This window comes from Nelumbo lutea, chromosome 5, assembly GCF_056320005.1.
Source record: "Nelumbo lutea isolate HS-2025 chromosome 5, American lotus-T2T, whole genome shotgun sequence".
Taxonomy (NCBI): Eukaryota; Viridiplantae; Streptophyta; class Magnoliopsida; order Proteales; family Nelumbonaceae; genus Nelumbo; species Nelumbo lutea.
Window position 1 is genome coordinate 42,855,584 of NC_142688.1, and position 22,757 is coordinate 42,878,340.

Here is a 22,757-nt window from a genome sequence, read left to right on the forward strand (position 1 = left end):
GGTCTCCGTGTCAAAGGTTGGACTAGTATTGTAGTTGAACTGGTGCAATTAATCGGCATAACTACTGCCTAAGAAGGATGCCACATCAGTTTTTGAGGCTTTTCGTCGTACGTTATTGGTCCATCGATTGGTCTTCCAAGGCATTGTTAAAGGTGCTTCATTTGCATCATTGATCTCTTCTTGGTCCATACCCCCGATGGTTATAAAAGGGAAGACAACGGATAGCTCGGCAACTAACACGGCAGATAGCTTGGTGGCCTTCGCTCCTCAGCTCTTGTGAATTGCCTGGTATGTCCTTTTCATCTCATCAGTCCTCTTCCTCTTCTAGGTCCTTCAGTAGTTCCAGTTCCAGCTCTTCACATGGTTCAAACTACGAGCCTGAGCTAAGAGATGTTGTGGCTGCCAAAGTTGAGGAGGCTAAGGCTGGTCCCTTCGAAATGGATACAAAACTTCCTCTACGGGCAGGTCGTCGGTTTGGCACCACGCCCTGCGTCTTGGCACCTGGGGATATGGCTCGGATCTGAGCTACATATGCTATTCCCACGGAATACCAAATGAGGTGTCACTTCTCGGGGAGATGGCCATTGATGCTCAGCCCGGTGAACTATGCATTTATGAGCACAGTTTGGAGGTTGGGTTGTGGTTTCTATTGAGCAAAGGGTTCGTCGAGGTGCTAAACTGATACAAGGTGTTGTCAGTGCAGCTGATGCCAAACTCTTTCATGTTCCTGCTCGGACTTATGTCCTACTGTGTCGTCTGTGATGTCGATATGACCCTGGGGATGGTGAACTTTATGCTCCAGCTGAAACACCACCAGCAGGGGTACTATTACTTCTCCACTCGATGGAACATTTGGTCATTAGTTGGGCCCCTTCCTCCATGAAGCACTGGAAAGAGTCGTTCTTCTTCATGTGCATTCTCAAGGGTCCCCCTTTTCCTGCCAAGTTGCGGGAGCTGAGGACAACTCTGCTGTAGCCCTAATGGTCAGCGCTCACTTGGGAGGAGAGGTTGGCCCTCAACATGATTCAAGAAATCGACGTTATCGCATACACATCCTCGAAAACGTTGATGCTCATTGGGCTGAGGAGAGGGTGGCTAGTCTGTTTCCTTTACTATTCATTCATCGAGTTAAATTTATCTTATCTTCCTTTTACTTACATCGGGTATCTTGTGTTGTAGGTACAAGTATGGTTAGCGAGGAATAGATTGTTCACCGAATGAAGGCACTTCGACAAAGATAGGAGCAAGCCAGTGTGCAACCGAAAGCTTGCCCCAAGATAGGAGAATGGCCACATTCCGCGAACAGGGGGCTCTTCGGCAATAGAGAGTCCAGCAATAGGAGGTTGAGGAGGACAACATTGTTGTGATCAACCCTAAAGGGGTTCGTCGTCCCATAGGCGCATTAGTAACTAAGGCAGGCAGTAGCTCGGGTCTGCACAAGCCGAGGTGGTCGGCTTGTTTGGATGACAATGTGGAGATGCCTAGGGTTCCCGAGCAGTTATTGCAGGGAATCATGACAATGTCAATAGCTTGGGAACCAATCGAGGTCGGCAACGGAGCACTAAAGTGTGCGCTACTATGGTCTATGGCCTAGGTAGGTCTCCTCTTCTTATTCCTTGTGTTTCATTCTCTTTCTTGGTATACTTATCATGTACATCTACAAAATGCTTGTGCGGCGATCGTGCTAGTTGGTCATCTTAGAGACCTCCAATCAACGTAGGAATGGTAACACTTTGAGTATCTATGGTAGAAGGCCCAGTTGGCCAAGCTATTGGCTGCTAGGGAGAGATTGGCCGCTCTTGAGAGGGAGGTTGCCAAGATAAAGGTATAGTTGGCCAAGTAGGCCAGCCTTGTCCAGGAGCTGAGGTGAGAGATCGCCAAGCTTAAGGCAGAGAAAGAGAGGTTGAGGCAAGAGGCTACTAAGGAGGCAATCAACCAGTACAAGGTGTTAGAGGAGATGCAACTGCAGATGGACGAACACACCAAAGCTTCCCTTGCGGCTGGGATCAACCTCTTTTGTCGAATGATCGTTCGCCGCCATCCGGAGTCGGCCCATGAGTCATAGGGCCAGGGTGCTTTCCATCCGGATTATTCGCAAGGATCCACCAAGGGAGATGATGTTGAGGTCAAAACCATTAATGGTGTTGCTAACTCTACTGCCGAGGATTGAGCGACTTCTTTCTCTCTCTTTTTCTATTGTTTTGTTTTTTTTGGGGGGGGGCTTGGTACGCCAAGCCTTAAGTGATGTAATGAACAATTTTGAGTTAAATATTTAGTGTTTCTTCTGTCTACCCTTATGTTGCTATCCTAATGCCATTTTCTTTTCCCAGTCAAGGCAAATCTGGCCAGGCTATTATGTGTATTGGGCTGGGCTATGGCTCAGCATCTTATTATACAGTATTCTGTTGGCCTTATTGCACCATTTTCTGTTGGCTGGGTAGGTTGTGCCTTGGGTGACCTCTTTGTACTCCTATGATTTTAGTCGTGGTTGAGGCATAGGAAACCAGGCAATAACTCAGCATCCCTAGTCTTGTGCCGACTGAGATGTAGTTAGCCAAGGCATAGCTAGATGGGTTATGCCTTGGCATCCCTAGTCTTGTCGTGATCGAGGTGTAGTTGGTCGAGGCATAGCCAGCTGAGTTATGCCTCAGCATCCCCGCTCTTGTGCTGACCAAGGTGTAGTTACCCGAGATCTTTCATTTTCTGAGTTCTCAACCATGGGACACTCAGTTTCCGATCTCATGAGCCTTTGGGGCCCTTCTAGGGCTAGCCGTTTCCCAACTAGCTTGGTTATTAAGCTGGCGGATGTGCGGAGTTCCTCGACCGCCCTCAGGCCTTGGTGGGCGGGGGCGCTATTCCTCCATGTCTAGGCTTAGTCGTTGTCAACTGAGTCGGGTAGCTTAGTCAGTGATACACTACTGAGCTAGGCGTAATGGGCTCAGCTGTTCAGGGATCGGTGGAGTTAACTCGTTTGGCAGTGCTGCTCAACTTGTGTATGTACAGTGTGTGTGGTGGGCGTGTGCGCACCTTGGGGTCAGAGCTGTAGCTTAAAAGGAAGGAAACTTCTTTTACTTGCAAGTTTACTGGTAGTACATCTTGAGATTTCCCGAGTTCCAACTCCTTAATATTAGTCGGCCATCTAGGTCTTCGAGCCTATAGGTGCTTGGGCCCAAGACCTTGGTGACTCTATATGGCCCTTCCCAATTCAGTTTGAGCTTTCCTTCTCTGGGCGCGGGTACTATGACTTTGTAGAGGATGAGGTTGCCATCCTCTGCTATTGTGCTACTATCTTGACATATGCTCGGACCCGGGCTTCCTCAATCATGTCTAACTCTGCGAGAAGGTCCTCGTCATTCTGGTCTCCATCGAAGAGCTCTGTCTAGAGGGTTGGAGAACCAATCTCTACGGAAACCATAGCCTCGGGCCCGTAGGTCAGGCTAAAGAGGGTGTCACCGGTGGCTGCCCCGCGGAGTAGTCATGTATGCCCAAAGTATGCTCGATAGTTCCTTAGCCCACCTCCCCTTGGCCTGGTCTAGCCGAGTCTTCAGGCCATGCAACAAGGTTTGGTTGGTCAACTCAGTCTACCCTTTGCTCTGGGGTCAGTGTACAGTCGTGGTCTGATGGTCGATCTTCAGGTCGAAGCAGAGGGCTTCAAACTTTCGATTAGTGAACTATGTCCCATTATCTGTGATGAGGATGTGTGGAATACTAAATTAGTAGACAATACTTTTCTAGAAAAGTTTCAGGCATTATGCACAGTAATGCGTGCTAGAGCTTCAACTTCTACTCATTTGGCAAAGTAATCCACCGCCACTAGGAGGAACTTCTTTTGAGCAATCACAATGGGAAAGGAGCCGATGATGTTCATCCCCCATTGCACAAACAGCTATGGGCTAGTGATTCGCTTCAGAGGGACTACAGGCTTGTGGTGGAGATTGGAGTGTCGCTAGTAATTGTCGCATCTCCAAACCAATTGGGCCACATCCTGTTTCATCGTCGGCAAAAAATAGCCTTGCTAGAGTGCCTTGTGTGCTAGCGTGTGTGCACCAAGATGGTCTCCGCAAATTCCTTTGTGGATTTCCTTGAGGATGTAGTCTACCTCAGATAGGGAGAGGCATTCCAGGTAGGGGAGAGTATGTGACCGGCGGTAGAGTTGACCCTATATAAGGCAATACCGGGCTGATTTGTGTTGGAGTATCTTTGCTTCTATCCAATCTTTTGGAAGTGTGCCTTTACGAAGGTACTGTGTTATAGGGTCCATCCAGGATGGGTCGTGCTGTACCGGGAGGACGAGGAGAGTTGTCTACATGATGCTCGGCTAGGCTAGGGTGTCCAACCATCCTGATTTGCTAAGGTTGGTTCTTAGGGAGCTGGCCAACTTGGATAGTGCATCGGCTCTTATGTTCTCAGGTCGAGGAATCTACTGGATGTTGAAGTGCTCAAGTCGGTGCATGAGCTCCTGCACCTCCTGTAGGTAACTTACCATCGTGGACCTTATCATCTCAAATTGTCTATGGATCTGGTTGACTACCAAATGAGAGTCATTGAAGGCTTCTATTCTTTGAGCTCCCAGGTCTAGGTAGAGGCATAGCCCAACGATCAAAACCTCATACTCAGCCTCATTGTTGGATGCTTTAAGCTCGAATCTGAGGTCACGCTCTAACACTTTGTCATCTGGGCCAAGGAGAATAAGATTGGATCTATTGCATTGGTGATTGGATGAGTCGTCCATGTGTAGGGTCCATATAAAGAACGGCGGGGCAGGATACTTGGTGGTGAACATGCATTCGACAATGAAGTTAGGTAGGAACTGAACTTTGATCGCAGGCCAGGGTGCATACTCGATGTCAAACTCACTGAACTCCATGCTCCATAATTAAGCGGCCATATGCTTCTAGTCTTTGGAGGACTTACCTAAGCAGTTGTTGGTGAGCATTCAAATAGTGTGGTCCTGAAAGTATGGTCTGAGCTTTCTGGACGAGGTGACCAAAGCCAAAGCTATTTTCTCCAAGTTAGAGTACCGAGTTTCTGCGCCACCAAGGACTCCATTGGTATAGTAAATCGGCTTCTATATCCGGTCTTCCTCTTTGACTAGTACTAAGTTGACGACCTCTTCCCCGGCTGAGAGGTAAAGCAATAGCTCATCCCCTGGGCTCGGCTTGGTGAAGAGACCGGTCCACAGATTTGATCGTTTGAGGGCTTTGGAGAATGGCAGACACCGGTCCACAGATTTGGACATGAACCTACTAAAGGCAAATATTCTACCTGTGAGCCATTGTACATCTCTGTGGGTTCAAGGTGATTGCATGTTGAGGATGGCCTATATTTTCTTTGGGTTTTCCTCAATGCCCCTATGTGTCACCCTGAACCCTAGGAAATTACCCGAGCCGACCTTAAAAGCACATTTGGTCAGGTTCAGCTTCATCTTGTACTTCCTGAGGGTATTGAAGACTTCTGTAGGTCATAAGGTGTTGCTCGACCTTCCTACTCCTTTCTAAATTTAAAATTGGATCTAAGTAAAAATGCATGGATTGACACGGTTTATTTCTAGACACAAGGCTCCAACAAGCTAGGTAACTGGTCTTTAAATTTCCACCCACTAAACAAATGGGCTTCTCTGGTGAATGACTAGTTTGGGCATTTGGTTAGACTATTAAGACCAAGACCCCAACGACCTACCACCTAGGACCCTTCCTAATAGGGCATAGGATGCTAAACCTAATGCAAATGGTGCGTGTAGAGTGTAAGTGAGCAGATAAGCAATAATAGACATAAAGAAGTAAAAAACTATCTAATTATCAGAAAATAAGTAGCTATTACTAAAACAAAAGGAAATAGCACATAACCATGCATATATACAATAAAAGGCAATCAAGCCAAATAAACCCCATGTGGGCCCCACCCATGGTCCGAGAACTCCCTAGTGGAATCGCTAGTCTGTTAATGTCGGGAAAATGACTCACTTGGGCTAGAATTAGAGTTTCCACCCATCAAATTAGGAAATGAAGGTGATGGGACCTCCGAGAATAGTATCAAAATCATTTTGATTCATTTGTTTCACTAAAATTAGTGTGATTTAGAAAAAAATCCAAAATCAATAAATAAATAATTATAAATGCGTTTAAATATAAATACACATGGAAACAACTTTATGCAGATTTACATCCAATGTCTTTCCCACAATTCCAAAATGGTCGGCCCTCTTTGTATATCAATTTCAGATATGCTAGCATGTGCAATTTGTAGTATCTATTTAGAGCAACTGCACTACCCATTAATGTGGTCCCTAATTAGATTTTTATCATCTAACACAATCCATCATGTGAAAGCTTATACACAATCCATCATGTGAAAACTTATTGGGCTTGAAGCATGAAGCATGAACAAGGGCAGTCTTATGCCTTATACTGAAATTTAATTATAATGGGGTGACAAAGATTGAACATTAGACCACTTACAAATAGGCTTTGATACCTTGGTAGATAACCATTCAACATAAAAGCTTAAGCTATTAGATAAGAGAATAAAAAACAAAAACAAAACAGTAAACAAGAAAATGAGCACACACATAGGAATTTTAAAATGGGGGCATTACAATCACACTAATAAACTATGGCTGATACAATCTTGTTCACACACACCACTATTCTATGTAAATGATATTCATAAATAAATAGAATAGGACAATTATTTAGCTTCCAAAACATCAATCATTAAAAATACTATGAGCGTTGGGAAAATGACTACTTGGGCTAGATTTGGGGTCATCATCCATCAAATTAGGAAATGGAGGTGATGAAACATCCGAGAATAGTATCAAAATCATTTTAGTTCAATAGTGACTCTAGTAGCTTGAGGCACCTACTAAACCAATCTGGGTCAGACTCGGATGTGAGAGGGAAAGGGTTAGGCACCGCTCTCCTGCGTTCAAAGGTCGGGCCCACATGGTGTCCCAAATAAGCACTATTACAAATATAGAATCAAATAAGCACATGGTTTTAATTCACAGGATCCATCTGAGTAGAGAGTGTAACACTAGACCTTGCAGCCAAGGGAGAGGTCATTCCATGTCGAGTAGTGTTTGATCATTATGGACTAAGAGATTAAGTGTAAGAGACTATTAAGGGCTGATTACCTAATGAGATTTATTTTACTTAAGTCCATTATCCTTGGGTTCCCATAGGATGGCTAGATTCATGGATCATTTTTAAGTGTAAATGTTGGGCCCATATTGAGCCCATAGTGATGTGCTTAGGGGTTCACTATGTTTAGTAGTGAATTCGGCCAACCCTTTTTACAGAGGATAAGTTAAAGAAATATGGATTTATGTGAAGTCATTTTGGGGTCCCATGCCATACAAATCAGACCTAAATTGACCATGCAATACCCTTGGGTCATGAGCCTTATAAATGATGGGCTTAAGGCCCATAATTAATATGATTAATTTAGCTGCCATATGATAGCTTAATTTGTCGTGTGACAACGGGCAAATCTGGGTATGGAGCACCTAATTTTATAAGAAGATAAGACGTTATCTCTAATTAGAGTCCAGATCTGATTTAAATCTTGATTATCTCCTAATTAGATTAGTAGATAGCTCCTTGAGAATTATAAAAGATGAGGGGTGAACCATTTCAAGACAACTCCACATTTTTGCAATTTCTAGTTCACTTTGCACCCTTTTGTCTCTTAGTTTTTCCTAGTTCGACATCAACTTTTTGAGACTGATTGGGTCATGAGCCTTATAAATGATGGGCTTAAGGCCCATAATTAATATGATTAATTTAGCTGCCATATGATAGCTTAATTTGTCATGTGACAACGGGCAAATCTGGGTATGGAGCACCTAATCTTATAAGAAGATAAGGCGTTATCTCTAATTAGAGTCCAGATCTGATTTAAATCTGGATTATCTCCTAATTAGATTAGTAGATAGCTCCTTAAGAGATTATAAAAGATGAGGGGTGAACCATTTCAAGACAACTCCACATTTTTGCAATTTCTAGTTCACTTTGCACCCTTTTGTCTCTTAGTTTTTCCTAGTTTGACATCAACTTTTTGAGACTGATTTAGATTAGTTTTCCTCCAACTTTCAATAAAAAATCAGGGGATATCAGGCCCATCATCCTCAGTATGGTCCAAGCATTTGGGTCTCAGTTTCATAGAAAACTGTGTTGTTGAACTGGCTTTAGGAATAACATTGCACATTCTTTAGTGGAGCCTGGTTTTAGGACTGATTTAGGCGTGAACTTCAATCATAGGGTTTGCATTTTTTGTATTCGTATCAGATATACATCTCTTTGATTAGTTTCAAATCTGGTCTGATTTAGTGTAAGACCGATCCTAAAAAATACAGTTTTTCAAAGCATAGGGATTTTGATTCATAGAAGAATTAGGAAAATTTTGAAATTTCGATCATTCATCAAGCAATGTTCGGCCACTCATAGAATGGATTGTAACACTTCCAACATTGTCAACCCATTTTAGGGTTATTGACCCCCCCCCCCAATAGTTTAATTGATGTGTTTAGTGAGACCTGCCATTTAGTTTGCCTCTATTACTAAGACATTCATTATAGGTTTAGTTTGTAGTTGTATTAGTTATTAATGATTCTTTTTAGATGAAAGAGTAAAATGACATTTTTGACACCAATGCCCATCAAATTGTGATCAACGCCACACATCTTTTATGATACCAGTTGATTGGACATAAATTTTTCTGATACCATGGTCCAAATGTTTATAAGCAAATTATCAAAACCTGCCAAGCATTAAGGCATGCACTGCACCAAACACATTGCTGACTATATTCATCTAGCTATACAGTTGAAACATCGGTTATATAAAGTATAAGAGATATTCCCAATGTATGACTGGATGAATATGACTAACAAAACAATCATACATTGTAATCAGCAGATCCGAACTCCTTCCTAAGCTGTATGGAGTCATTCAAGCAAAGATTTGGCCATGGATATTGAATATGGATAGGCCTTAGAGAACAATGTATTCAATAGGCCCACACCATTAACAAATAATCTCATTAACACATTATAGGTAAATACCATGGTTTTCAAAACTGGACTGGACTGGAAAAACCGGGAACTGGTCAAGTGACTGGTTCTGTTTTCCCCAAAAATTGGATTTTTCCCCCAAAATTGTTGATTTTGGTCAGTGAACCACTGAACCGGGTGGTTAATCATTCGAACCATTCAAACAGTTTTGACCATTTTTTATTTTATTTTTTTGAATTTTTTTTATTTTTATCAAAACAGGTCGAACATTCAATTCGAATAGTCGAACCATTTGACCTGATAACTGGACCCCTGACCAATTCGGTCACCGGGTCGGTTTTAAAAACGATGGTAAATACGATGTATTGAAAAGCCATCAGGTTGAATTTTTCTTATCAATTTCTAGAAATGAAAGATTATACTATAAATGATAAAAAGTACAGAGCAGCGCTGGAAAGTGGAAACTATTTCCACAATCATCTTGCTGTAGACAAAATAGGGCCCATGGTAAGAGATGCTAAAAATCAAACATTGCAAAAAATTGAATCGATCGAAATTGAATCGAAAATTTGATTAATCGAATCGGTCAGTTTGGTTTCGATTAACTGATTCGACCGATATACATGTTTTTCTATATATTTTCTATAAATTTATATATATTATATTATAAATTACTAAATACATATTATATATAAAAATATATATTTATAATTTTTTATTATATGTTTATATATATTTTTATAATAAATATTATAAAATAAAAAAAAAACTAAAAAACCGACAAACTGAACCGTTGATTAATTGAACTAATCAACCAGTTAATTGACTAATTTCAATTCGGTTCCAATTACCAATTTTCCGAAAACCAATACTACCGGTTCAATTCACAAAAAAAGCCCACAGTTCGACTACCCACACCGTGAACACCCGTAAGTGTGGGACACGTCCAGTGGGGAGCCCATCCGACCTTGTATAAAATGTCTGGATCTGGATTAGCCTCGTCTTCACCCATGTCAACTTTAACCTCAATAGTCAAAACATGGTGGACTGCTCCTTTTTTGTGGGCTGAAATTTGCACCATGAACATATGAATGAATAAAAAATGGATTGTCCTTTTAAATAAAAAACATATTTTCAATGTTATATGTAATGTTTAAATTACATGACGAAAAATTATATATTGTCCAAGAGAGAGATTTAAAAAACTGGGCTCTAGCACCCGAGAACCACTAGAATTCAGTTAGAAGAAAATAACAGAAGAGCTGCCAGCCTCAAGGGTCCACCTCCTCCACCTCGTCGTCATCCTTCGGAGAGTCAGGCTCCTCCTCCTCCGCCTGGTCCACCATCTCAGGATCCAGGCCCTTCATTGTTATGCTGTCAAGGTTGAGCCTAGAGAACTTCTTTCGGACCAACCAGCAACAAAGCTTGAATTGGGAGCAGTAGGAGCTCAAGTCGTACTCCATTCTACCCCTCTCAAGAACTAAAAGAAGAACTAACCTTCATAAAAATGGTTTCTCCTTTGGGGACATATTCAAACATATCTCCTCCAACATGTTTCACACCTGTCCCATGGTTACAAATACTTTTTGAGTTTCTGTTAGCTGTTAAAAATTAAAGGAAGTAGAAAAGCTGGGTTTTTTCTACTAATAATTATCAAGCCAAGCCAAATAAAATTCTTACCAGGGTAGGATGGTGCTGCTTCTATCACATGAAGCAAATCAAAATTGATACCTTTGATTTGAGGATACCTAGATGTAATCATTTTTAGTGTGGTTCCATTCCCACCTCCCACGTCAACCACCTCTTTAAGACCTCCAAATCCCTTGTATGTGTCAAGAATCTTCTTCAAGACTATTGTGGTGTGACCTGACATTCCTTTATTAAAGAATTCGTTATACCTTGAATCTTTCTCACAGTACTGAAATAAGGTCATTCCATGTACCTTATGGAAAGGAATTCCACCTTCCAATATAACATCTCTCAGCTGGTACCTGCAAGCAGCGATAAAGTTCAGATAGAATGTAGTGTTTTTTTTTTTTTTTTCTCCTGGAAATACAGAATGCATGTCACATAAGGAGTGATGGTGGTGGTGGAATATTTTGCCCAAATCTGAGATCATAGCTCGGCAAGTAAGATCATACCAGCTATCAATGAGCGACTTGTCCTGATGCAGTAGAAGCAGGGGTCGAAGAGACACTCCGTCCTGGCTGTTGGTGAAAAATTTGCAGACAGGAGCCAAGCCATAACGCCTTTCCACTTGGTCATTGTCCCGTTTGACGAGAGAGCATTTAAGAACAGAGTAGCTCGTCAGTAGAGACAAGAGACGGTCGAGCATGGATGCTGCATCTGGGTTTTCAGTGTGAAGGTGCAAGGCAATCTCTGAAGCCGAGAGGCACGCATCAGGGCCAGCTCTAGATATGATCTCGAACACATCTAGTTCTGTAGTGACTTTCAAGGCCATAGGAAGCACTGAAGCACTTGCCAATTGCATGGCCGCCAATATACAGTTTTCTTCTTCTTTCTCTTCATTTGGGGTTTCAAAGTGATTACTGAGGATTAAAGCCATACTCACTGTATAGTAGAACTAGAAAGAAAGCTACACAGTTAGAATAAAGATAATCCCTCTCTCACGGCTCACAATCTCACTGTTTATGAAATATATAGAGGCTCGTCCATGATGCTAATGACATGTGATGTGAATTATTGATATGATTTGTAGTTTGATGGCAACCAGGTATGCTTCTACTTATACTTTTGGTTTTTTTTTTTCTTTCTTAGCAACGAAAATATCTTCTTCTTTTTTTCTTTGATTAACAGAATTTCACTACACAAGTAAAAAAACAATAAAGCAAATACAAAAAACACCAAAAAAATGAAATTACTCTAATAGCTTAAGCTTTTATGTTGAATGATTATGTAGCAAGGTATCAAGCATAGATCTTACCTTTTCACTTCCTTTGACCTTCATTAAAATGAGCATGCTGAATCAACGTAATAATATAGGCAGGATGGAACTCAAAATTATTTTAATAAGACTGAAATCTTGATAAGATCAATTGCCGATTGGAATCAATCCCCGACCAAGTTGCTAGCAATTAGGTAAGGTTTTTAAATCTCATTTCAATCAATTTGCCCAGTGGGGTTTGGTCTCTTCAGATGAGTGGTTAGACGCATGCCCTTTGTCCTATTTCATAAAGATAATCCCTCTCTCACGGCTCACAATCTCACTGTTTATGAAATATATAGAGGCTCGTCCATGATGCTAATGACATGTGATGTGAATTATTGATATGATTTGTAGTTTGATGGCAACCAGGTATGCTTCTACTTATACTTTTGGTTTTTTTTTTTCTTTCTTAGCAACGAAAATATCTTCTTTTTTTTCTTCTTTGGTTAACAGAATTTCACTACACAAGTAAAAAAACAATAAAGCAAATACAAGAAACACCAAAAAAATGAGTGGTTAGACGCATGCCCTTTGTCCTATTTCATAAATTGTTGATAATTTTTTTTTCTGTTCCTAAGGTTGTGTTTGGTTGCAAAATAAATTTGTATTGATGCAAAGTTATAGCAGTGCAAATGATTTGGGTGAAAATTTTGATTTATTTTTGTGCCAAATTTTACCTTATTTTCTTTGATTGTAGTTCAAATAAAGTAAAATAAGATGTGAAACAGAATAAAGTAAAGCGCAAAACAAAATTAAATCAAAATATGCATTAACTTTATGTGCACTCCTATGAATTTTTATACTAATGCAAACAATTTTGTGTTGCAACCAAAAGCAGCCTAAAGCTTTTGGTTTCTCGTCTTTGCTCGGTTGTTTTCTTGCTTGTGGAGTGAAATTTTTTTAACCAAAGAAAAAAAAAGAAGATATTTTCGTTGGTAACAAAGAAAAAAAATAAACAAAAGTTTAGGTAGAAGCCTACCTAATGGTCGGTAGTGGTTGTCATCAAACTACATTTCTCATCACGCATTCATATGTCATTAGCATCATGGACGAGCCTCTATATATTTCAGAAATTATGAGATTGTGAGCCGTGAGAGAGAGATTATCTTTACTCTAACTGTGCAGCTTTCTTTCAAGTTCTGGTCTATAGTGAATATGCGTTTATGAGCACAGTTTGGAGGTTGGGTTGTGGTTCCTATTGAGCAAAGGGTTCGTCGAGGTGCTAAACTGATACAAGGTGTTGTCAGTGCAGCTGATGCTAAACTCTTTCAGATTCCTGCTCGGACTTATGTCCTACTGTGTCGTCTGTGATGCCGATATGACCCTGGGGATGGTGAACTTTATGCTCCAGCTGAAACACCACTAGCAAGGGTACTATTACTTCTCCACTCGGTGGAACATTTGGTCAGTAGTTGGGCCCCTTCCTCCATGAAGCACTGGAAAGAGTCGTTCTTCTTCGTGTGCATTCCGAAGTTTCCCCCTTTTCCTGCCAAGCTGCGGGAGCTGAGGACAACTCTGCTGTAGCCCCAATGGTCAGCGCTCACTTGGGAGGAGAGGTTGGACCTCAACATGATTCAAGAAATCGACGTTATCGCATACACATCTTCGAAGACGTTGATGCTCATTGGGCTGAGGAGAGGGTGGCTAGTCTGCTTCCTTTACTATTCGTTCATCGAGTTAAATTTATCTTATCTTCCTTTTACTTACATCGGGTATCTTGTGTTGTAGGTACAAGTATGGTAAGCGAGGAATAGATTGTTCACCGAATGAAGGCACTTCGACAAAGACAGGAGCATGCCAGTGTGAAACCAAAAGCTTGCCCCAAGATAGGAGAATGGCCACATTCCGCGAACAGGGGGCTCTTCGGCAATAGAGAGTCCAGCAATAGGAGGTTGAGGAGGAGAACATTGTCGTGATCAACCCTAAAGGGGTTCGTCGTCCCATAGGCGCATTAGTAACTAAGGCAGGCAGTAGCTCAGGTCTGCACAAGCCGAGGTGGTCGGCTTGTTTAGATGACAATGAGGAGATGCTTGGGGTTCCCGAGCAGTTATTGCGGGGAATCATGACAATGTCAATAGCTTGGGAACCAATCAAGGTCGGAAACGGAGCACTAGAGTGTGCGCTACTATGGTCTATGGCCTAGGTAGGTCTCCTCTTCTTATTCCTTGTGTTTCATTCTCTTTCTTGGTATACTTATCATGTTCATCTACAAAATGCTTGTGCGGCAATCGTGCTAGTTGGTCATCTTAGAGACCTCCAATCAACGTAGGAATGGTAACACTTTGAGTATCTATGGCAGAAGGCCCAGTTGGCCAAGCTATTGACTGCTAGAGAGAGATTGGCCGCTCTTGAGAGGGAGGTTGCCAAGATAAAGGTATAGTTGGCCAAGTAGGCCAGCCTTGTCCAAGAGCTGAGGTGAGAGATCGCCAAGCTTAAGGCAGAGAAAGACAGGTTGAGGCAAGAGGCTACTAAGGAGGCAATCAACCAATACAAGGTGTTAGAGGAGATGCAACTACAGATGGACGAATACACCAAAGCTTCCTTTGCGGCTAGGATCAACCTCTTTTGTCGAATGATCCTTCGCCACCATCCGGAGTCGGCTGATGAGTCACAGGGCTAGGGTGCTTTCAATCCGGATTATTCGCAAGGATCCACCAAGGGAGCTGATGTTGAGGTCAAAGCCATTAATATTGTTGCTAACTCTACTACCGAGGATTGAGCGACTTCCTTCTCTCTCTTTTTCTATTGTTTTGTTTTTTTTGGGGGGGCTTGGTATGCCAAGCCTTAAGTGATGTAATGAACAATTTTGGGGGGGCTTGCTATGCCTCGGCATCTTATTATACAGTATTCAGTTGGCCTTATTGCACCATTTTCTGTTGGCTGGGTAGGTTGTGCCTTGGGTGACCTCTTCGTACTCCTATGATTTTAGTCGTTGGTTGAGGCATAGCCAACCAGGCAACAACTCAGCATCCCTAGTCTTGTGCCGACCGAGATGTAGTTAGCCAAGGCATAGCTAGATGGGTTATGCCTTGGCATCCCTAGTCTTGTCGTGATCGAGGTGTAGTTGGTCGAGGCATAGCCAGCCGAGTTATGCCTCAGCTTCCCCGCTCTTGTGCTGACCAAGGTGTAGTTACCCGAGATCTTTCATTTTCCGAGCTCTCAACCATGGGACACTTAGTTTCCGATCTCATGAGCCTTTGGGGCCCTTCTAGGGCTAGCCGTTTCCCAACTAGCTTGGTTATTAAGCTGGCGGATGTGCGAGTTCCTCGACCGCCCTCAGGCCTTGGTGGGCGGGGGCGCTATTCCTCCATGTCTAGGCTTAGTCGTTGTCAGCTGAGTCGGGTAGTTTAGTCAATGATACACTACTGAGCTAGGCGTAATGGGCTCAGCTGTTCGGGGATCGGTGGAGTTAACTCGTTTGGTAGTGCTGCTCAGCTTGTGTATGTACAGTGTGTGTGGTGGGCGTGTGCGCACCTTGGGGTCAGAGCTGTAACTTAAAAGGAAGGAAACTTTTATTACTTGCAAGTTTACTGGTAGTACATCTTGAGATTTCCCGAGTTCCAACTCCTTAATATTAGTCGGCCATCTAGGTCTTCGAGCCTATAGGTGCTTGGGCCCAAGACCTTGGTGACTCTATATGGCCCTTCCCAATTCAGTTTGAGCTTTCCTTCTCTGGCGCGGGTACTATGACTTTGTAGAGGATGAGGTTGCCATCCTCTACTATTGTGCTACTATCTTGACATATGCTCAGACCCGGGCTTCCTCAATCAGGTCTAACTCTGCGAGAAGGCCCTCATCGTTCTGGTCTCCATCGAAGAGCTCTGCCTAGAGGGTTGGAGAACCAATCTCTACGGAAACCATAGCCTCGGGCCCGTAGGTCAGGCTAAAGAGGGTCTCACCGGTGACTGCCCCACGGAGTAGTCATGTATGCCCAAAGTATGCTCGACAGTTCCTTAGCCCACCTCCCCTTGGCTTGGTCTAGCCGAGTCTTCAGGCCGTGCAACAAGGTTTGGTTGGTCAACTCGGTCTACCCTTTGCTCTGGGGTCAGTGTACAGTCGTGGTCTGATGGTCAATCTTTAGGTCGAAGGAGAGGGCTTCAAACTTTCGATTAGTGAACTATGTCCCATTATCTGTGATGAGGATGTGTGGAATACTAAATTAGTAGACAATACTTTTCTAGAAAAGTTTCAGGCATTATGCACAGTAATGCGTGCTAGAGCTTCAACTTCTACTCATTTGGCAAAGTAATCCACCGCCACTAGGAGGAACTTCTTTTGAGCAATCACAATGGGAAAGGAGCCGACGATGTTCATCCCCCATTGCACAAACGGCTATGGGCTAGTGATTCGCTTCAGGGGGACTGCAGGCTTGTGGTGGAGATTGGAGTGTCGCCAGTAACTGTTGCATCTCCAAACCAATTGGGCCACATCCTGTTTCATCGTCGGCCAAAAATAACCTTGCTAGAGTGCCTTGTGTGCTAGCGTGTGTGCACCAAGATGGTCTCCGCAAATTCCTTTATGGATTTCCTTGAGGATGTAGTCTACCTCAGATTGGGAGAGGCATTCCAGGTAGGGGAGAGTATGTGACCGGCGGTAGAGTAGACCCTATATAAGGCAATACCGGGCTGATGTGTGTTGGAGTATCTTTGCTTCTATCCAATCTTCTGGAAGTGTGCCTTTACAAAGGTACTATGTTATAGGGTCCATCCAGGATGGGTCATGCTGTACCGGGAGGACGAGGAGAGTTATCTACGTGATGCTCGGCTAGGCTAGGGTGTCCAACCGTCCTGATTTGCTAAGGTTGGTTCTTAGGGAGCTGGCCAACTTGGATAGTGCATCGGCTCTTATGTTCTCAGGTCGAGGAATCTACTGGATGTTGAAGTGCTCAAGTCGGCGCATGAGCTCCTGCACCTCCTGTAGGTAACTTACCATCGTGGACATTATCATCTCAAATTGTCTATGGATCTGGTTGACTACCAAATGAGAGTCATTGAAGGCTTCTATTCTTTGAGCTCCCAGGTCTAGGTAGAGGCATAGCCCAGCGATCAAAACCTCATACTCAGCCTCATTGTTGGATGCTTTAAGCTCGAATCTGAGGGCACGCTCTAACACTTTGTCATCGGGGCAAAGGAGAATAAGATTGGATCTATTGCCTTGGTGATTGGGTGAGTCGTCCATGTGTAGGGTCCATATAAAGAACGGCGGGGCAGGATACTTGATGGTGAACATGCATTCGACAATGAAGTTAGGTAGGAACTGAACTTTGATCGCAGGCCAGGGTGCATACTCGATGTCAAACTCACTGAACTCCATGCTCCATAATTAAGCGGCCATATGCTTCTAGTCTTTGGAGGACTTACCTAAGCTGTTGTTGGTGAGCATTCAAATAGTGTGGGCCTAAAAGTATGGTCTGAGCTTTCTGGACGAGGTGACCAAAGCCAAAGCTATTTTCTCCAAGTTAGAGTACCGAGTTTCTGTGCCACCAAGGACTCCATTGGTATAGTAAATCGGCTTCTATACCCGGTCTTCCTCTTTGACTAGTACTAAGCTGACGACCTCATCCCCGGCTGAGAGGTAAAGCAATAGCTCATCCCCTGGGCTCGGCTTGGTGAAGAGAGGCGGTGAACTTAGGTACCACTTTAGTTCTGGAAAGGGTTCACATTCCTTAGTCCATTAGAAGTCCTTCGATCGTTTGAGAGCTTTGGAGAATGGCAGACACCGGTCTACAGATTTGGACATGAACCTGCTAAAGGCGAATATTCTACCTGTGAGCCATTGTACATCTCTGTGGGTTCAAGGGGATTGCATGTTGAGGATGGCCTGTATTTTCTTTGGGTTTGCCTCAATACCCCTTTGTGTCACCCTGAACCCAAGGAATTTACCCGAGCCGACCTTAAAAGCACATTTGGTCAGGTTCAGCTTCATCTTGTATTTCCTGAGGGTATTGAAGACTTCTGTAGGTCAGAAGGTGTTGCTCGACCTTCCTACTCCTTTCTAAATTTAAAATTGGATCTAAGTAAAAATGCATGGATTGACACAGTTTATTTCTAGTCACAAGGCTCCAACAAGCTAGGTAACTGGTCTTTAAATTTCCACCCACTAGACAAATGGGCTTCTCTTGTGAATGACTAGTTTGGGCATTTGGTTAGACTATTAGGACCAAGACCCCAATGACCTACCACCTAGGACCCTTCCTAATAGGGCATAGGATGCTAAACCTAATGCAAATGGTGCGTGTAGAGTGTAAGTGAGCAGATAAGCAATAATAGACATAAAGAAGTAAAAAACTATCTAATTATTAGAAAATAAGTAGCTATTACTAAAACAAAAGCAAATAGCACATAACCATGCATATATACAAGAAAAGGCAATCAAGCCAAATAAACCCCATGTGAGCTCCACCCATGGTCCGAGAACTCCCTAGTGGAATCACTAGTCTGTTAATGTCGGGAAAACGACTCACTTGGGCTAGAATTAGAGTTTCCACCCATCAAATTAGGAAATGAAGGTGATGGGACCTCCGAGAATAGTAGCAAAATCATTTTGGTTCATTTGTTTCACTAAAATTAGTGTGATTTAGAAAAAAATCCAAAATCAATAAATAAATAATTATAAATGTGTTTAAATATAAATACACATGGAAACAACTTTATGCAGATTTACATCCAATGTCTTCCCCACAATTCCAAAATGGTCGGCCCTCTTTGTATATCAATTTCAGATATGCTAGCATGTGCAATTTGTAGTATCTATTTAGAGCAACTGCACAACCCATTAATGTGGTCCCTAATTAGATTTTTATTATCTAACACAATCCATCATGTGAAAACTTATTGGGCTTGAAGCATGAAGCATGAACAAGGGCAGTCTTATACCTTATACTGAAATTTAATTATAATGGGATGACAAAGATTGAACATTAGACCACTTACAAATAGGCTTTGATACCTTGGTAGATAACCATTCAACATAAAAGCTTAAGCTATTAGATAAGAGAATAAAAAACAAAAACAAAACAGTAAACAAGAAAATGAGCACACACATAGGAATTTTAAAATGGGGGCATTACAATCACACTAATAAACTATGGCTGATACAATCTTGTTCACACACACCCCTATTCTATGTAAATGATATTCATAAATAAATAGAATAGGACAATTATTTAGCTTCCAAAACATCAATCTTTAAAAATACTGTGAGCGTTGGGAAAACGACTACTTGGGCTAGATTTGGGGTCATCATCCATCAAATTAGGAAATGGAGGTGATGAACATCCGGGAATAGTATCAAAATCATTTTAGTTCAATAGTGACTCTAGTAGCTTGAGGCACCAACTAAACCAATCTGGGTCAGACTCAGATGTGAGAGGGAAAGGGTTAGGCACCGCTCTCCTGGGTTCAAAGGTCGGGCCCACATGGTGTCCCAAATAAGCACTATTACAAATATGGAATCAAATAAGCACATGGTTTTAATTCACACGATCCATCTGAGTAGAGAGTGTAACACTAGACCTTGCAGCCAAGGGAGAGGTCATTCCATGTCGAGTAGTGTTTGATCATTATGGACTAAGAGATTAAGTGTAAGAGACTATTAAGGGCTGATTACCTAATGGGATTTATTTTACTTAAGTCCATTATCCTTGGGTTCCCATAGGATGGCTAGATTCATGGATCATTTAAGTGTAAATGTTGGGCCCATATTGAGCCCATAGTGATGTGCTTAGGGGTTCACTATGTTTAGTAGTGAATTCGGCCAACCCTTTTTACAGAGGATGAGTTGACCAAATATGGATTTATGTGAAGTCATTATGGGGTCCCACGCCATACAAATCAGACCTAAATTGACCATGCAATACCCTTGGGTCATGAGCCTTATAAATGATGGGCTTAAGGCCCATAATTAATATGATTAATTTAGCTGCCATATGATAGCTTAATTTGTCATGTGACAAGGGGCAAATCTGGGTATGGAGCACCTAATTTTATAAGAAGATAAGGCGTTATCTCTAATTAGAGTCCAGATCTGATTTAAATCTCGATTATCTCCTAATTAGATTAGTAGATAGCTCCTTGAGAGATTATAAAAGATGAGGGATGAACCATTTCAAGACAACTCCACATTTTTGCAATTTCTAGTTCACTTTGCACCCTTTTGTCTCTTAGTTTTTCCTAGTTTGACATCAACTTTTTTAGACTGATTGGGTCATGAGCCTTATAAATGATGGGCATAAGGCCCATAACTAATATGATTAATTTAGCTGCCATATGATAGCTTAATTTGTCATGTGACAACGGGCAAATCTGGGTATGGAGCACCTAATCTTATAAGAAGATAAGGCGTTATCTCTAATTAGAGTCCAGATCTGATTTAAATCTGGATTATCTCCTAATTAGATTAGTAGATAGCTCCTTAAGAGATTATAAAAGATGAGGGGTGAACCATTTCAAGACAACTCCACATTTTTGCAATTTCTAGTTCACTTTGCACCCTTTTGTCTCTTAGTTTTTCCTAGTTCGACATCAACTTTTTGAGACTGATTTAGATTAGTTCTCCTCCAACTTTCAATAAAAAATCAGGGGATATCAGGCCCATCATCCTCAGTATGGTCCAAGCATTTGGATCTCAGTTTCATAGAAAACTGTGTTGTTGAACTGGCTTTAGGAATAACATTGCACCTTCTTTAGTGGAGCCTGGTTTTAGGACTGATTTAGGCGTGAACCTCAATCATAGGGTTTGCATTTTTAGTATTCGTATCAGATATACATCTCTCTTTGATTAGTTTCAAATCTGGTCTGATTTAGTGTAAGACCGATCCTAAAAAATACAATTTTTCAAAGCATAGGGATTTTGATTCATAGAAGAATTAGGAAAATTTTGAAATTTCAATCATTCATCAAGCATGGTTCGGCCACTCATATAATGGATTGTAACACTTCCAACATTGTCAACCCATTTTAGGGTTATTGACCCCCCCAATAGTTTAATTGATGTGTTTAGTGAGACCTGCCATTTAGTTTGCCTCTATTACTAAGACATTCATTATAGGTTTAGTTTGTAGTTGTATTAGTTATTAATGATTCTTTTTAGATGAAAGAGTAAAATGACATTTTTGACACCAATGCCCATCAAATTGTGATCAACGCCACACATCTTTTATGATACCAGTTGATTGGACATAAATTTTTCTGATACCATGGTCCAAATGTTTATAAGCAAATTATCAAAACCTGCCAAGCATTAAGGCATGCACTGCACCAAACACATTGCTAACTATATTCATCTAGCTATACAGTTGAAACATTAGTTATATAAAGTATAAGAGATATTCCCAATGTATGACTGGATGAATATGACTAACAAAACAATCATACGTTGTAATCAGCAGATCCAAACTCCTTCCTAAGCTGTATGGAGTCATTCAAGCAAAGATCTGGCCATGGATATTGAATATGGATAGGCCTTAGAGAACAATGTATTCAATAGGCCCATACCATTAACAAATAATCTCAGTGACACATTATAGGTAAATACCATGGTTTTCAAAACTGGACTGGACTGGAAACTCTCTCAGATGGGACCGGTGGGACCTCAAGCAGTGGAGAACCGAAGTCCAGGTCAGCAGACTCGAACTCAGTACCCGCAGAAGTGGAAGATCAGTCAGGATGCAATCTCTTCGCCTTACGGTTCTGGTTGCTGGGCAGGAGGTGGCATGCATCAACACCAGACATGATGGCTGCCAAAAAACCACAAGGTATTAGTCCAGTAAAAAAAAATTACAAGGCACTATGCGACCTGAAAGGCAACCTACCCAGGCTCAGGCCAGCATGTGTGAGCTTTTCTTCGGTCAAGTAGTCCGACCAATGGAAGCCAACTGCTGCCCAGGACTGCAGCATTTTTTGAACTTCGGGGTCCAACTCAACCCCTGAATCCTAGATGGTGGCCCTCCAGTGAGTTGGGAAGGGCCACCCTTCGGGGTTATGGACTACGAAATAGTCCCGCTTCTAGGTCGGGATCCTGTTCGGCAGCTCGTATAAGAGCTTGAAGCCGCGGCAAGGAGAAAAATAGTAGGAACGCCTTTCTGGAGGCGCTCCGGGAGAAGCATTCTTGATGCAGAGGATGGTGGAGAGGATGTCAAGGTTGAGGAAGACGTAGGCTAGCCATGAACTGTTCCTGAAAAATCACTAGCTTGTTGGGACCATGCTCCCAGGGAAAGTTACTAGAAGGGAGACTGTAGATGAGGTCTCTGGGAAGGTTAAAATGAAGAACTAAAGACCTAAGTCACTCCATCGACATGGAGGAGGAACCAAAGCGGTCGGGCTCCCTGCCCCAAAAAGTGGAAGCCATCTCACCGGAGGCCTCCCAAGCCTCCGGGGCCTACCACCAAGATCCCCTTGAGCTCGAGGGAGCGTCATCTTGGTTACTGTCTCGGGAATAGACATGGTACGGATATCCAAACATATTGACAAGATGATAAGACTCACCAGAAAAGAAGAGACAGTGTGAACGGGAGAAGAGCTCAGGCAGCTAGATGGATACGCGACCTCAGAATCCGAAGACGAGACAAGTTAGCGTAAAAGAAAATGAGGCCTGGGGCCCTCCTATTTATAGCCACTGTGCCCTCAAACCGACGGCTCAGATTGAGACAGATCTGACGATTCACAGTCAAGCTGACCACACATCTTCTGAAACCGAAATGTGACTAGCTACACGCCTCCCATGATTGAGGTAATGACGGCTGCACAACTTCCGAAGTTAAGAGCCGCTTTGGTGCATTTCTCGGCATTCGAAAGGTCA

The 22,757-nt window shown here is 42.4% G+C and overlaps 1 protein-coding gene across 1 annotated transcript; it reads right to left on the minus strand.

Moving 5' to 3' along the window:
- Positions 1-10,126: 10,126 nt before the first annotated feature.
- Positions 10,127-11,644, minus strand: LOC148852006 (caffeic acid 3-O-methyltransferase-like). Its single transcript, XM_088946297.1, has 3 exons — positions 11,155-11,644; positions 10,694-11,004; positions 10,127-10,575 (listed from the first exon to the last, which is right to left on the minus strand). The coding sequence occupies exons 1-3, from the start codon at positions 11,577-11,579 to the stop codon at positions 10,487-10,489; spliced, it is 825 nt and encodes a 274-aa protein (XP_088802423.1). The 5' UTR covers positions 11,580-11,644; the 3' UTR covers positions 10,127-10,486.
- Between the last annotated feature and the right edge of the window lie 11,113 nt (positions 11,645-22,757).